Source organism: Ranitomeya variabilis, chromosome 4 (assembly GCF_051348905.1).
Source record: "Ranitomeya variabilis isolate aRanVar5 chromosome 4, aRanVar5.hap1, whole genome shotgun sequence".
In the NCBI taxonomy this organism is placed as follows: Eukaryota; Metazoa; Chordata; class Amphibia; order Anura; family Dendrobatidae; genus Ranitomeya; species Ranitomeya variabilis.
In genome coordinates, this window is record NC_135235.1 from 270,688,281 (window position 1) to 270,704,410 (window position 16,130).

Here is a 16,130-nt window from a genome sequence, read left to right on the forward strand (position 1 = left end):
TTTCATACAGTGGAGCAGACACAAGACGTCTTCACACTGTACGCCCCGCACACTGGAGGAAGTCCTTGTACACAGATATGGCTTTCACTTAGAAACCTCTTCTTTGTTTCTCATGAGTCTCTGTAAAATATCCCCTGGTATTTCCTTGCGTGGGACATCGGGACGCCTCCTCTAAGGCGTGGAAGACAATGAGGAAGTATCAGGAGGCATAAGTTGAGACTGACTTAGTAACAACTATGACTAAGCGATGAGAGAGAGTCCCTATGGCAAAGCTGGGGCTCTCTGTGCTCCGATGTGTGGCATTTCTCAATGCTGCTGTGTGTCCGCTGTCACCCTCCAAAGGTAATTACTTCTGAACTCTTAATTAATCAGATTTGCTGTTATTATTGTAGAGGAATTAAGAACTATGAAGATAGATAAATATTAGATAGATAGATAGATAGATAGATAATAGACAGATGATAGATAATATTAGATAGATAATAGATAATAGATAGATAGATAATAGATAGTAAATAGATAGATAATAGATTAGATAGATAGATAGATAGATAGATAGATAGATAATAGATAGAAAGATAGATAGATAATACACTCCTCAAAAAATAAAGGGAACACTTAAACAACAGGATATAACTCCAACTAAATCAAACTTCTGTGAAACCAAACTGTCCACTTAGGAAGCAACACTGATTGACAATCAATTTCACATGCTGTTGTGCAAATGGAATAGACAACAGATGAAAATTATTGGCAATTATCAAGACACTCTCAATAAAGGAGTGGTTCTGCAGGTGGGGACCACAGACCACATCTCAGTACCAATGCTTTCTGGCTGATGTTTTGGTCACTTTTGAATGTTGGTTGTGCTTTCACACTCGTGGTAGCATGAGACGGACTCTACAACCCACACAAGTGGCTCAGGTAGTGCAGCTCATCCAGGATGGCACATCACTGTGAGCTGTGGCAAGAAGGTTTGCTGTGTCTGTCAGCGTAGTGTCCAGAGGCTGGAGGCGCTACCAAGAGATAGACCAATACACCAGGAGACGTGGAAGGGGCCGTAGGAGGGCAACAACCCAGCACCAGGACCTCTACCTCAGCCTTTGTGCAAGGAGAAACAGGAGGAGCACTGCCAGAGCCCTGCAAAATGACCTCCAGCAGGCCACAAATGTGCATGTGTCTGCACAACCGGTTAGAAACCGACTCCATGAGTATGGTCTGAGTGCCCGACGTCCACAGATGGGGGTTGTGCTCACAGCCCAACACCATGCAGGACGTTTGGCATTTGCCACAGAACACCAGGATTGGCAAATTCGCCACTGGTGCCCTGTGCTCTTCACAGATGAAAGCAGGTTCACACTGAGCACATGTGACAGACATGACAGTCTGGAGACGCCGTGGAGAGCGATCTGCTGCCTGCAACATCCTTCAGCGTGACCAGTTTGGCAGTGGGTCAGTAATGGTGTGGGGTGGCATTTCTTTGGAGGGCCGCACAGCCCTCCATGTGCTCGCCAGAGGTAGCCTGACTGCCATTAGGTACTGATACGAGATCCTCAGACGCCTTGTGAGACCATATGTTGGAGCAGTTGGTCCTGGGATCCTCCTAATGCAGGACAATGCCAGACCTCATGTGGCTGGAGTGTGTCAGCAGTTCCTGCAAGATGAAGGCATTGAAGCTATGGACTGACCCGCCATTCCCCAGACCTGAATCTGATTGAGCACATCTGGGACATCATGTCTTGCTCCATCCACCAACATCACGTTGCACCACAGACTGTCCAGGAGTTGGCGAATGCTTTAGTCCAGGTCTGGGAGGAGATACCTCAGGAGACCATCCGCCGCCTCATCAGGAGCATGCCCAGGCGTACAATAGGGAGGTCATACAGGCACGTGGAGGCCACACACAGTACTGAGCATCTTTTACTTGTCATGAGGCATTTCCACTGAAGTTGGATCAGCCTGTTATTTGATTTTCCACTTTGATTTTGAGTATCATTCCAAATCCAGACCTCCATGGGATATTCATTTTGATTTAAATTGATAATTGTTATGTTTTATTGTTCTGAACACTTTCCACTATGCAATGAATAAAAATTTGCAACTGGAATATTTCATTCAAAGATATCTAGGATGTGGCATTTTAGTGTTCCCTTTATTTTTTTTGAGCAGTGTATATAGATAGATAATAGATAGATAATAGATAGATAGATAGATAGATAGATAGATAGATAGATAGATAACAGATGGATAGATAATAGATAATCTATAGATAGATAAATAGATAGATAGAACTTCCTGTAGATTGGATACAACGTAGTGAATATAATGTCTAGTAATAGATATTTTGGTCACACTGTAACAGAAGATAATTTTCTGAATCCAACGGCAGGGAATAATAATGGTATGATACTGAACTCCATAACCGCAGTATCTATCACTCATCTGAGTACCATGATTACATACTGATGGATAGTACAAGAATGGAAAACCCCACGCAGGATCGATGACGCAGAGCCACAATGTATACTTCCCTAATTCTGCCAGAGAACAGGCAACAGAGGACAACTAAGCCAAGGAGTTGTCAGGTCACAGCAGACCCCAATAGTAGGATGAGTGATCAGATGGGTGAGGGTCCAGGATCAGCTGTTATTTTCAAAGCGCAGCTCCATTCAGTGTGTAGCAGCCACTGACGGGTACAGCAGATCGCCTCCTTTTGCCTCAGTATTTAACAATTGGCAAATACAAAATAACCAAATCCTTTTTTCCATGACTCCAATAATATATTTAAAAACATTACATTTCCAGTGTCAGAAAACCACAAGTGACACATCACATCACATCATTTCCTTTGCAGACATTGACAGTTTCTGCTGCAGCTTCCGCTCTTGTTTGAATGACTTCATTACAAATAAACGAGTACAGGGACGTCCGGTAACGTTGTGTCGTGTTCCTGTTTAGAAAAGGGACGTGGAAATGACAAAAGAAAAGTTCAAAGAAATCTGTCAGGAAGATTCCACCACTAAAACTAGTGGTGCGACTGTATTGGTCATAGTCCAACCATGATATCTGTCTTGTTGGAATCTGATGTGCCGGCGCTGAGAAATCAAGCTAAGAACCCTCATATGCAAATTAGCCCGGAGTGCACATTGACACACACCCCCGTGCACTTCCAGGCTGGTTTACTTACAGCTTCACAGCTTGATTTCTCATCAGATTGCTATAAATCAGGTATCATTTGTATTGTGGCACTTGGACGATTCCAATACTACTAGTTTCAGTAGTAAAACAGGTTCTGACTATGTATGATGCATATTCTGATGTCAATACAGTGAATACTAACACTTTGTTTTCTTCATAGGAGAAAATCCCACATCCCCTACAAATGTCAACTTCCAAAATGATTTTTTTCACCATGTTTTAATCTGGGATCATCACAAACCCAATGATGGGATCTTGTATGAAATTCAGTATAAGAGGTAAGAAAAAGATAGTATGGACAAATCCTTAACCTCAGGTAAACCATGACTCAAAAATGCAAAACAGACAGTATTCTTCAAGGAAATAATTCCATCTCCATGTGCATCTTTGATATGGAAAAAAAATATTTTTATACATGTTTGTGATTACTTTTTGTTATAAAAACATTGCAATAATTTTCATGCCACAATGTTCTTTTCATTAATTTTCTGACTGAATCCTATTAATATGTCCTAGATGTGAGGGCAGTGTGTTTAGGATGTTGAAGTCTTCACTAGCTCTCATGTATTAACACAGCTCCATTCCTGTACTGAATTCCCTTATAGGGCTTATGCACACATTGCAGATTTGGTGCGTTTTTGCCATGCAGATTTGTTAGCAAAACCTGAAGCAATCCTGATGCCAGCAAAGTGATTGAGAAACCTGACGTGTCACGCACACTTTGAGTATTTTTGACTTGCAGATTTGGTGCAGAAAATAATCTGCAGCGTGTCAATTCTTTGTGCGTTTTTCACCATAGACCTCATTCAGATCGGTCCAAAAACACAGGGCAAAAACACATCCACATCAAAAACACGTGTTTTTGCAGCTGAATGTTTCCTGCCAGTGCCAAGAGATGCAGAAATAATGCAGAAATTTCTGCATCCATTTACTAAATGTGTGCACATAGCTATAGAGTTTATGAGGAATAATGAGCTTTCTTCCCTATTTACATCCTGACTGAGCTGCCCACCCTAATTCCTTAAATGCTTTCTCCCCTCTATCCTCTCTAATCGGCAGCCAGTTCCCACTGCTCTATCACTCGATCGGAGCAGGAGTAGAATGTGGAAGATTTTGCAGACCGGCCAACTAGGCAGCAGCAAAATAGTAACATAGTAACATAGTTAGTCAAGGCTGAAAAAAGACATTTCTCCATCCAGCTCAGCCTATATTCCATCAGAATAAATCCCCAGATCTACATCCTTCTAAAAATCCTAATAACTGTAAGATACAATATTGTTATGCTCCAGGACAATATCCAGGCCTCTCTTGAACCCCTCAACTGAGTTCGCCATCACCACCTCCTCAGACAAGCAATTCCAGATTCTCACTGCCCTAACAGTAAGGGTATGTGCACACGTCAGGATTTCTTGCAGAAATTTCCTGAAGAAAACCGGAAATTTTCTGCAAGAAATCCGCATATTTTTTTTTGCGTTTTTCCCCCGTTTTTTTCGCGTTTTTTTTAGCAGTTTGCAAGCGTAATTAGCTTGCAGAATGCTAAAGTTTTCCAAGCGATCTGTAGCATCGCTTGGAAAACTGATTGACAGGTTGGTCACACTTGTCAAACATACTGTTTGACAAGTGTGACCAACTTTTTACTACAGATGCTGCCTATGCAGCATCAATAGTAAAAGATAGAATGTTTAAAAATAATTAAAAAAAATGGTTACACTCACCTGCAGACAGCCGATCTCCTCAGCGGCGTCCGTTCCTATAGATGGTGTGTGTGCAGGACGTTTGATGACCGCGATGTCATCGCAGGTTCTTCACACACACCATCTATAGGAACGGAAGCGGCAGCATGCACCGCTGAGAGGCGGGAAGACTCCGGGGGCCATCGAAGGTGAGTATATGACTATTTTTATTTTAATTCTTTTTTTTTTTACCAATTATATGGTGCCCAGTCCGTGGAGGAGAGTCTCCTCTCCTCCACCCTGGGTACCAACCGCACATGATCTGCTTACTTCCCGCATGGTGGGCATAGCCACATGCGGAAAGTAAGCAGATCAATGCATTCCTAGGTGTGCGGAACCCCCGCAATTCCGCAAATTTAATGAACATGTTGCTTTTTTTTCCGCAATGCGATTTTTTCGCGGAAAAAAATGCAACATTTACACAAGAAATGCGGAATACACTGAAAATAATGGAAGGCATATGTAAGAGTTTTTTTCGCGTTTTTTTTCGCATTTTTATAGCGAAAAAACACGAAAAATACTGAACGTGTGCACATGGCCTTATGAATCCTCTTCTATGTTGGTGGAAAAACCTTCTCTCCTCCAGATGCAGAGAATGCCCCCTTGTGACCGTCACCTTCCTTGGTATAAACAGATCCTCGGAGAGATATTTGTATTGTCCCCTTATATACTTATACACAGTTATTAGATCGCCCCTCAGTCGTCTTTTTTCTAGACTAAATAATCCTAATTTTGCTAATCTCTCTGGGCATTGTAGTTCCCCCATCCCCTTTAATAATTTTGTTGCCCTCCTTTGTACTCGCTCTAGTTCCATTATACTGTATCCTTTCTGAGCACTGGTGCCCAAAGCTATACACAGTAAAACCAGGGATTTGTACAGAGGCAGTATAATGTTCTCATCATGTGTATCGAGACCTCTTTTAATGCACCCCATGATCCTGTTTGCCTTTGTAAAGTCAAAGCCATAAACCAGACTTTAACTAGTCAGTTTGTACTCCATAAGTATTCCCTGCCACTTGACATTGCTGGGGCATAACTGTAGTGGTTGCAGAAGTTGCAGTCATATCCGGGATCCTGGAGATTAAGGGGTCCAGAAGGTTTCTTTGGCCCATATGAGGAGACCAATATTAGTAAAGCCCTATGATATTTGGGGCCCTTTTGGATATTTTGCATAGGAGGTGTTTTGCATGTGCATATTTCATCTTTACAGAAATCAACAGAAGTTACCCAAGGACTTTGAGAAAGTCTAACGAGCAGCCAATTAGTGTAGACAATGTATTTTGTTTAATTGTTTAAACTCTGTTTATTGTTCTCGATTTTATTTAATTTCTCTTTTTTTTCAGTTACGGCTCCAACTGGAACTCTGTGTCTCATTGCCACTTTATTAGCCACCGATACTGCGATCTCACAGCGGAGACCCTGCCCAAGAGCTTAGGATATTTTGGAAGGGTCAGGAGTGTTCTTGGAAATCAGACATCAAAGTGGACTCAATCGACACGATACAAATTTGAAGATGGTAACTGATTCACTCTGTGGTGTTTTCATATTGTATAAATCTTGGATACTTAGTGACCTTCGTAAGAAAAAAATTTTGAGACAAAGGGGGTTGGTTAACTGTTAGCAGTGTTCAATGTGCATTTTCTTGCAGACTTCTTGCAACAAACTTTCCATAAATCAATAGTTCAAGTAAATATAAGAAACGTTATATTATATGTTATCAGAGAAATCTGCTTCTTTCTCCACTTATGAGTCACTTTTTCTCCTCCTCCTCCCCTCCCCCCCCCCCCCCCCCCGCCTCTGAACTCACCATGACCTAAAATCCAAACAGTACAGTGGCCTATTAAAATGTATGGAGAAATAGGAGAAGAAGCTGAGTTTGAGAAACAGACAGATTGTGATGCAGCTTTCTAGCGAGAGCTTATCTTACTGTAGTGCTGGATTCACAGCTACACTGCTCAATACACCTGTATAATGTCCGCTATACTGCTGCTGCTTCTGTACATGTGATGCTAAGAGACAGGAGAGCTGGAATCCCTTATGTCTGTGTGCTGGGTACAGGAGTGAAGATCCAGGTGATAACCGCTTCACAATGAATAAAAAGTGAGAGAATCACCCTCAAATATGGTTGAAATAAAAATAAAATTTATGAAAAACACAAAGCGTTTCTCCTGTCTCCAGCCTTCCTCAGGGGCCACAGGGAAATACCATAGCAGCTACTCTCCACCCACTAGCTCAGAAACAACTGAAAGTTATAGATAAAGCCTGCAGAGGAGAAAAATGCAGGATACAAGTCATATTATGACCAGTAATAGCGTTATTCCTCATGTACAAACACATGGCGCTTATTCATCCCAAGAAAGGAAGAGCTAGGCGGTTGAAGTACAGCAAAAAAAAAATTGATGCACATTAATGAAACCTGATTTAGTTGCAAAACCTCATATTCTTTACCATCAAAGATCCATTTCAGTGGATTCATTGTATATTACGAGTTTAATAACCAATTATCCTCTGATTTTCACACAGTGAACCTTCCCCCACCATCAGTAGCTCTTGCTGTGAATGGCTCCTCAATACATGTTGAGCTCACTTTAGCCAGGGTCACAAAGAACAACATTACTCGTGACTACAAGGATGTGTTCCCATACCACCGCATCTATAAAGTGCAAATCCGCAGAACCAGAGATAATCACACGGTAAGTGCTAAAACATATGCAAGTTCAACGTTTCTTAGAGATTGCTGCATTTACAAAATTTAGAGAAAATTATTCAAATGAAAAGATACATTTGGATTAAGTTGTATAAAGGCGTTACTAGACGCTGATCAGATACAACCAATGGAAAAATAATGGTGCAAATGTGTGTTCTTTAACTAACGCTAAGTTATTTGCATAAAAGATACCACATTGCGAAATGGACGCAAACACAGAAAAATATTCTGATGAGGAGGCTAATGGCAATGAATCAGTACATTGACGTATAATGTGGAGACTTTTGAGAGCCCCCCTTTTACTCTACTACTGCCCATAGGAAAGGTTCACTATTGGAACCAGTTCCTGCCCTATGCCTATAGTCATGCCACATATCTAGTATATCAGCTTGTTCCCAATGGTTCCTGGAAAATCGGTACGTTGACGTATACTGTAGAGACTTTTGAGAGCCCCCTTTTCCTCTACTACTGCCCATAGGAAAGGTTCACTATTGGAACCAGTTCCTGCCCTATGCCTATAGTCATGCCACATATCTAGTATATCAGCTTGTTCCCAATGGTTCCTGGAAAATCGGTACGTTGACGTATACTGTAGAGACTTTTGAGAGCCCCCTTTTCCTCTACTACTGCCATAGAAAAGGTTCAAAATTGCAACCAGTTTCTGCCCTCTGCCTATAGTCATGCCACCTATCTAGTATATCAGCTCGTTCCCAATGCTTCCTTCAAAATCCATACAGCTTGAAGACATGAACATGAAAGCAAGCATCAGCACAATGACCCCATCACCACCTTCTTTTACAGATGCCTTCATGTCTTAATTGTAAAGTGCTGCGGAATATGTTGGCGCTATATAAATAAAAATTATTATTATTATGTCTCTGATAAAGTCCCAATTTCATGCATTTTAATTATTATTGGGCACGATATATCTCGAGATGACCTGCTTTGAAAAAAAAAACATTATTTAGTGGTACTCAGTTGGGAGATGATTATACTATATGTGTCTCTGTGTTGCCATGCTGTCATTGTGATGTGGGACCCTTAAATGAGTTATCCCATTAAAATCATTTATTATATGCATTGAGGTCTGACCACTGGGACCCTCCTTAAGGACAGGAATAGGGTCCTTGTGATTTGGAACGGTGTGCAGTAGTGACTATGTTTTGCTCCATTCACTTTTTTGGGTTTACTTAGGTGGTAGAGAGAATGTGCCACCACTAGAGATAAGCAAATCTTTTGTAATTGGTTTCAGGTAATTACACTCAAAACGTTCAGCAGATTTAATTCAGCAAATCGAAAGGGCCTCGATTGCCGTAACAAGATGTTTCCTCTGCTCTAAGCTCTTTCAGGACCCCGAAGCAGAATATATGTCACCTTCCCATAAGCATCATGGACTGATGTTTGTTCGGAAGTTGAGATCATTTACTCTCCAGTGATCGGCTCCTTGCTAATGGATACCTTCCAAGCAGTAGCTGCCATGTCTGCAACTGTAGAAAACTACACGTTGGTTTGGTCTTTAGCCAAGAAGTTTGTATCAAGATGATGCAGGCAGGAACAAGACCAATGTAACCAAGCTCTACCACAATGTATTGTTCTCAGCTCAGCATTCACTACCAGGAAATCTGCTATGATGTAAGCCTCCCACGATCTTCACAAATATTTTCACACCCTGAAAAGTTCTTGAAGCCTCTTGCAAAACCATTGAAAATTGTAGACTCAAATATTGACAATTGGATCAAAATTTCTTTTAGTTGCACTGTTCTCCTCCCTTATGCTCTAGTGTGTTTCTGGAATTTTACTTTTGCTCTTACTAGGTTCAGCACCTGAAGAATGAAGAAAGTTTCAGTATCCCCAACCTTCCCTGGTCGAATGAGTATTGCTTGAGCGTTGAACCCGCAATCGCATCTCGTCAGAACCTTGGAGAAGCATCTTCGGAGATTTGCATTTATCTTCCGGAAGAAGGTAAGACAGAGGTTGGGTTATGTACCAATGCAGTTATTTCATGCTTGCCAACACTCCCGGAAAGTCCAGGAGGCTCCAGGAATAAAAAGAGACCTCCTTGGCTCTACAGTACAAAAATTCTTTCCATTCTGCAAAAATATTCCTGGAAGCTTGCAGAAACAAGTGCTTCTGGATTAGGAGGGCAGGAAATGTGTAAGAAGGGGTGCGTTCTCTCAATAAGGGGGCACGGTTGTGGCCAAAAATTTGCCAAATTACATTTTACAAAAAGTTTCCAAAAGGTTTTTCTGCATGGTGCTGGAGGTGGCTTGGAGTTCAGTGACATAGTTGAGGGGTGAAGTGTGAGGAATGTAGGGGGCAGAGAAGAGACATGGAGAGAGAGTGGAAAATAGTAAAACTGTTCAACACAGTAGGTTGCCCTCTGCAAACAATTTTGTACAAAAACACCATGGACAAAAAATTTGAGTTATGTTATTATTCACTAATTATAATATATTGTAAAAATGAACTTATAATGACATAAATACTTATTATTCTTACTTTTTATTTTTGGCATAGTCTAAAAAAATGTTGGCAAATTTTGGTAGATACATGTATGAAGCTTCATACAGAAGAAGTAATCTTTTAGAATCCTATGGATGATGCAAGATCTCATATGCCTATGATTTTCTGACTACCACTCATTGACGTCCTACTCTTCCCGTGTCTTCATAGGGTTGGCAAGCACTACTCTGCTGGTATTGGCCGCATGTATCTTGAGCTTTTTGGTCCTATTGATCAGTGTCAATTTCTTCATCTGTTTGTACGTCCGTGGAGTTGTGAAGACCCCTAAGACACTGGTGAGTTGATGGATGATATAGCTATGCATATATACAGTTTTGTTCCAATACATAGACCAAACATGTGCACGGGATAACCCATTATACAGAATATTGGTGAAGAGTCTAAAATGCCAAGTCCATTGACCCCATAGGTCTTGCATGGATACAGTGACTCCTCTACCCATCATATAATGGTTAGAGATCCTGCTGCCAATCACTGATGGATTCATTGGTAACTTATTCTATAGTCTGCTAGGTCCTGTGATCCATAGAGGCTGTAGAAGCCAAACAATCCAACATGTTTAATGAGACTCTATTACAAATATACATTTTAGCCTAAAATATATGCAAATAAGCAAACATACTACCCTTTGGGACATACATACTATCATTGTTGCAGACATAGGTAATTAATCACTAACGTGGTTTATGTCTGGGACATTTTGTACACTTTTGAATGGTTCTTGGTAGATGATTCCAATAATTAAGATGGCTTTTGACATTAAATTTTGAACTGGAGATCATTGGCATGTAGATAAATATCTTATTTGTGTGAGTAGCATAAAGTCTTAAGTTGAATCATTCATATGAAAAATCGGACCATGAAATGACTTAACTGGCCCCCCAAAAATCGAATCTGACAGTTCACTTATCTGGAAGTCAATAGTCTGTCATGAAGTACACAGTAGTTTCCAATTGATGGCCAGCCATAATAGTCAATTTGGGCCATTTTGACCAACTTTTATCCTATGGTACGACCAGCATGGCTGCCAATAATTAGTGCACTAGTTCAAGTTCCCCAGTTGTTATAATTGAGCCACATTGATGTGTATCCTTTACATTGATTAACTTTTAGAGAAGGTCGACCTTACTTTATTAAAACTGAAATTTTGTCATTCAAGTTATGGATGCAATGCTCAGCACTGCCAGTGAAATTGTAGGCATATACGACGCAGATGGTGCAGGCCACAAGACCCATGGTTGGGCGTGAATCTTAATTTTAATACAGATATGAAAATACGACGGCAATATGGTCATGTAAAAATCCGATATGTGCATCTACACCCTTATATTAGGTATAGCTCATAGTACCTGCACATTCATCCCTAAAATAATGTCATGTATTCTGTCACCAGAAGTCTCTCATTCAAAGAAGTTGGTCCTGGATGGATAAACCTCCCTCTCCCATTATTGAAACCATGCTATGCTGGGAGACTAGCTTGAAAGATCATCTGATGGCCAAGCCACGAGACTCTCCCATGCGCAGCAGTGCAGACAGCGGGTTTGGAAGTCAGCAGTTTATACACATGTTAAAACCTTCTCCAACGTTCTTGCAGAACTCTCCAGATAAAGTGCATGATCCAAAGACAAATTCTAATGTTATAGAGGTTTACGTACAAGAAGAAATCCCTGATAAAAGTCTCCAAGAAGAAGACAGTGGTATCAGCCTATCAACAGGTTCCCCAACCCTCAAGCGTACGAACAGCTATATCGATACTCCCTATAGAGGAAACCCCCAGAGTTTTGTTGAAAAAATGGAGGTTAATGTAAGCCTTGGATACCTGAAACAACTAGAACCAGAGAATAAACCAGATTCCTTTGAAGATCCAGAACTGGAGAACACATGCAAACCCCAAATTAAAGACTACCTTTCTCAAAGGCCAGATGATCTATGCAAGACGATAACAGACTCTGACATATTCCAAGAGACTTGGGTTCCAGTTCCAGAAACATTGCAAACTCCAATACCCCTTACTGTAGCTTTCAGTCCTTTCAGTAGGGTACTTTGGGAGTTAGGTGTCAGCGCACCATCCCTTGGAGATGTTGAACTTCTAGACACTAGTTCCTGAGTTTATAAAGGGAGGTATATTGGTGCTGTATGTAATGAGCATGTTGACCAGGCAACTGAAGTAGAAAGCATCTGTAGACGTTAGTGAAGACGCTCAACTCTAGGGAACTAAGGAAATACTAAAGGTGTCAGGAAAGAATTGATGAGCCAGGGAATAGAAGAAGTGCCAGGAAAGACTAAAGGTGTCATCAAAGAATAGAGGAGCCAGGAAAGAGAAGATGTGCCAGGAAAGACTAAAGGTGTCATCAAAGAATAGAGGAGCCAGGAAAGAGAAGATGTGCCAGAAAAGACTTAAGGGGACAGGAAAGAGTAGAGGTGACTTGAAAGAGTAAAGATACCTAGAAAAAGTAGAAGAGCCAGGAAATAGTAGAGGTACCAGGAAAGATTACATATACTGTTAGAGGAGGGATTTCTATTTCTCTGGTTTTTCTGCTAGAAATCCCCAAAGACTGACTCTAGAAAGCCTCCTTTACTGGAGAGAAAACTGTGTCAGTAATAAATCTACTCACTTACCCGGGATTTGGTTTTCGGTTCAGGAGGGAGGAGATCAATTGTTCAATCTGAGATAAATGTTGAAGGGGAATATTATATCTTACTGGGGCCTCCAAGTTGTTAGAGGAGGGAATTCTATATCTCCTCAGGTTTTTCTGTTCAGGGTACCTAAACTATGAAGATCTACCCTCATAATAACCTAATACCATGGACTTTTTACATTACCTGCCAACTCACCCAAAATGTCCAGGAGGCTCCCAGAAAAAAGAAAGACCTCCTAGACTCCTGTTAGTATTGGCTAATCTTGAGGAAACTCCCTGAAACCTTCAAGAAAGTAGCACTTCATTTAAGGGATAGGAAATTACCACACAGAGGTATGACTTGTAAAATGACAGCCCAAAAATCCCCAAATTGCCTATAACTAGTAATTGAAAAACTGACAAGGAAACTATCTTTACAAAGTTGATGTAGCTTTGTATGTAATGGCACTAATGTATTTTTGGTCATAAATATTAACCTTCCTAATAAGATGAATAATAATATGTGGCCAGTGTTATATTTACTGTAAGGGACTGTATTTCAGCTTTTTAAAGACTGATGTGCTGTTATTAGTATGTGCCACAAGTGAGTAGATAAAATAGTTAACATGAAAGAATGACATTGGTCTGTATTTGCACTTTAATATATTAAACAGAACCCGTCATGTTGAAAATTAAGTCCAATCTACCAGCACCATCATTTAGAGCTAACTAAACTGAACGGAATGATATATAGTTTTGTGGGAAAAGATTCAGTAAAAATAGCAATATTTTATGTAATCACTCTAGGCTTAGGAATCCAGTAGGCGGTCCTAGACAAAGACTGCCCACTGGACTCCTAAGCCTACAATGATCAGTGGATTTTATCATTAATTAATAGTTCTAAAGAATCTTTTCCCACAAAACTATATATCAATCTGTTCAGCTCATTTTGCTCTACAACATGGTGGCCTTCATTTTCAAAGTCACTGGTTTGTTTTAATGACTGCACATGATCAGTCACCCTGTGTTTGAAATGATCATAACTTCTTGCAGTTTTGCTGAAAACATGTTAACACAGGCAAATCTAAGTATTAACATATCTATCAATCTTCAGCCACACAACTATTAAGTCTTTATTGACTTTTAAACCAGGTGACACAAACTGATCAGCACAACTGATATTTATTATGGGGTGTGGTCGGTCACCAATGTTCTGGTACTGTGTGTCTTCATTGATGATTACACCTGTTGGTCACGCTGACATTTCACTTTACTGTCTCAGTTTGTACACTAGTAATATGTGTGTATATACTGTATATATATTTATTTGTATATATTGTTAAAAATGTTTAATTATTGCCACGTTTACATCTGAACATTTTATTACTTTGCATTTATATTATTTTTTTTATGAATAAATTACAGAAAAAAATCTTTGCCAATGACTTTTTGATGAAATACGATAGCAACATTATTTTTAAAGCATTTGTGAAGAATATGGAGGAGGGGATTTAATTTCATGCCCATCAACTGTATCATATCCGAGATTACAATCTTCCTTCAAAATGTACTGCTGAAACAGGAAACCTGGTTCAGCAAGTGGTCCAGCCTCATCAGCTTCAGAAAGGATAAAAACACCCCCAGTAACATAGCTTGTGCCAAGGATCTCATGAAAGGATGACTCCCTGAGGTCCACACTGTGTAACTGCTTCATTCCAATTCCCCAGTCAGAATTTCATAAAGAGATTATGAAGCTATCATACGTCCTAGCTGCATACCGGTTACATTTTTTAGGTATTTGGAACTGGCTGAACATGTGCCAGGGTCTCACTCTGTTCTTGCACCCCAGGATATGGAGGTATACATAACAACTAGTAGGAGCCATGTAGCTAAGCACTGTTTGGGCTTCAATAATAATGGGGGCCCAGCTCGATCTGATGGCGCCAAAACCGCCACCCTATGACCTTCCATTGGGAATTTATGATCCTCCATAAGTTTTGGAGTTTCAGCTACAGAAACCCAGGGAAGGGGGATTAGGACCATGCCGGGAGCGGAACAGGGAGTGACCAACCAAGGGTTTAAATGCCGGTGTAAGGTAATGTGCTGCCTCTTGCTTGGTTTTGCTTGCTGTTCACATCTGAGGGGGGTTGTGTCGAGTAATGTGTTGGAAGGAACTGGAAACAGCTGGCAGCCCACACCTCTATACGATCGAGCTCATGTGGCCAAACATCAAACCGGTCATCTGCTTATGCTTTTTGTTCTACCTCCTGTATTTGCATATATGACCAATATATATGTATAACCACCGTGTATATAGTGTTTTGTCTAGTGTGCCCTTAAGGTGATTCAATTTATAATTTAACCTTGGGCTGTCCTTTTATCTTTATCAAGGAATCCACACGCCAGTGTTGAAAGTTTAACTTCCATGCTACCGGGGCTGGTTTCTGACAGATATAGTAACGTTAATGGACCGGGCTTACAACTAACAAGGAACTGATAATGCAGCGCCCCAGAGTCCTGGTCGTTGCAGTAATGTCGCTCTGCCACTAAGGGGAGTGATGTTACGTCTGATTGCACTAAAGGAGTTTCTCTGACCAGGTAACACTCACACTACACTTCACACTCCGGCCACCAGGGGGGGTGGTTCTATCTAGTAGGCCACTCCTCACACTCTGGTAAAACTGGGGGTTGGACAGGAAGACAGAGAGAAGTAACTGGGAAGAGCTAGTGAGAGGACCTGTCAGGGATGGGATCCTGGCAGACTACTAAGAGCAGAACTAACCAGTGAACAACGGGAATACAGTAAAGAGGAATTAGGACCAGAAGGAGTTGTGCTGTTAGACCGAGGCAACATCCTTCTGAGGCGCAAACAGTCGGTGGCCGGAACGCCGAGCAAGTAAGAGACTCTAAGTACTACTGCAAACCACGGCCGGACAGCCAATTATAGGTTGGCTGTCTCACACAAATCACCTAAGCAGACAACGGAGGCAGCTGTGGGAGAGGGGCGACTCTAGGGTCCCGGAAGAACTCCAGGCCTACCCCGTCATACGGGTGCGTCCTACCATATCACCTGGGGGACGGAGAGAACGAACATCAGAGACAGACACAGCAGTTGTGAGGACTATCCCGGGGTGCTCAGCAGGGAAGAACTACAACACCCAGCGCTAGAAGGTAGACACTGATTCCCACCTGTAAAGGGAACTCCTGATGTGCCTTTGGACCGGCCGGTCTCTGACAGCCCTGTTGACAGCGCTCTGGACTGAGGACTCTAAAACCTTCAGTAAAGAGGTAAAGAGACTGCAACCTGGTGCACTCGTTATTTACTACGACCTACACTGCACCGCAACATCA

At 41.3% G+C, this 16,130-nt stretch overlaps 1 protein-coding gene across 2 annotated transcripts; it reads left to right on the top strand.

Annotated features, from left to right (window-relative positions):
• The first annotated feature begins 200 nt into the window (after positions 1-200).
• Positions 201-14,204, top strand: IL10RA (interleukin 10 receptor subunit alpha). 2 transcript variants are annotated; one of them, XM_077249898.1, is made up of 7 exons: positions 201-342; positions 3,359-3,476; positions 6,275-6,447; positions 7,455-7,624; positions 9,453-9,600; positions 10,312-10,436; positions 11,555-14,204. In XM_077249898.1, the coding sequence occupies exons 1-7, from the start codon at positions 264-266 to the stop codon at positions 12,266-12,268; spliced, it is 1,527 nt and encodes a 508-aa protein (XP_077106013.1). In that variant the 5' UTR covers positions 201-263; the 3' UTR covers positions 12,269-14,204. The 2 variants fall into 2 exon arrangements, with proteins under 2 accessions (XP_077106013.1, XP_077106014.1); XM_077249899.1 differs by having other exon boundaries at positions 11,756-12,409.
• The last annotated feature ends 1,926 nt before the right edge of the window (positions 14,205-16,130 follow it).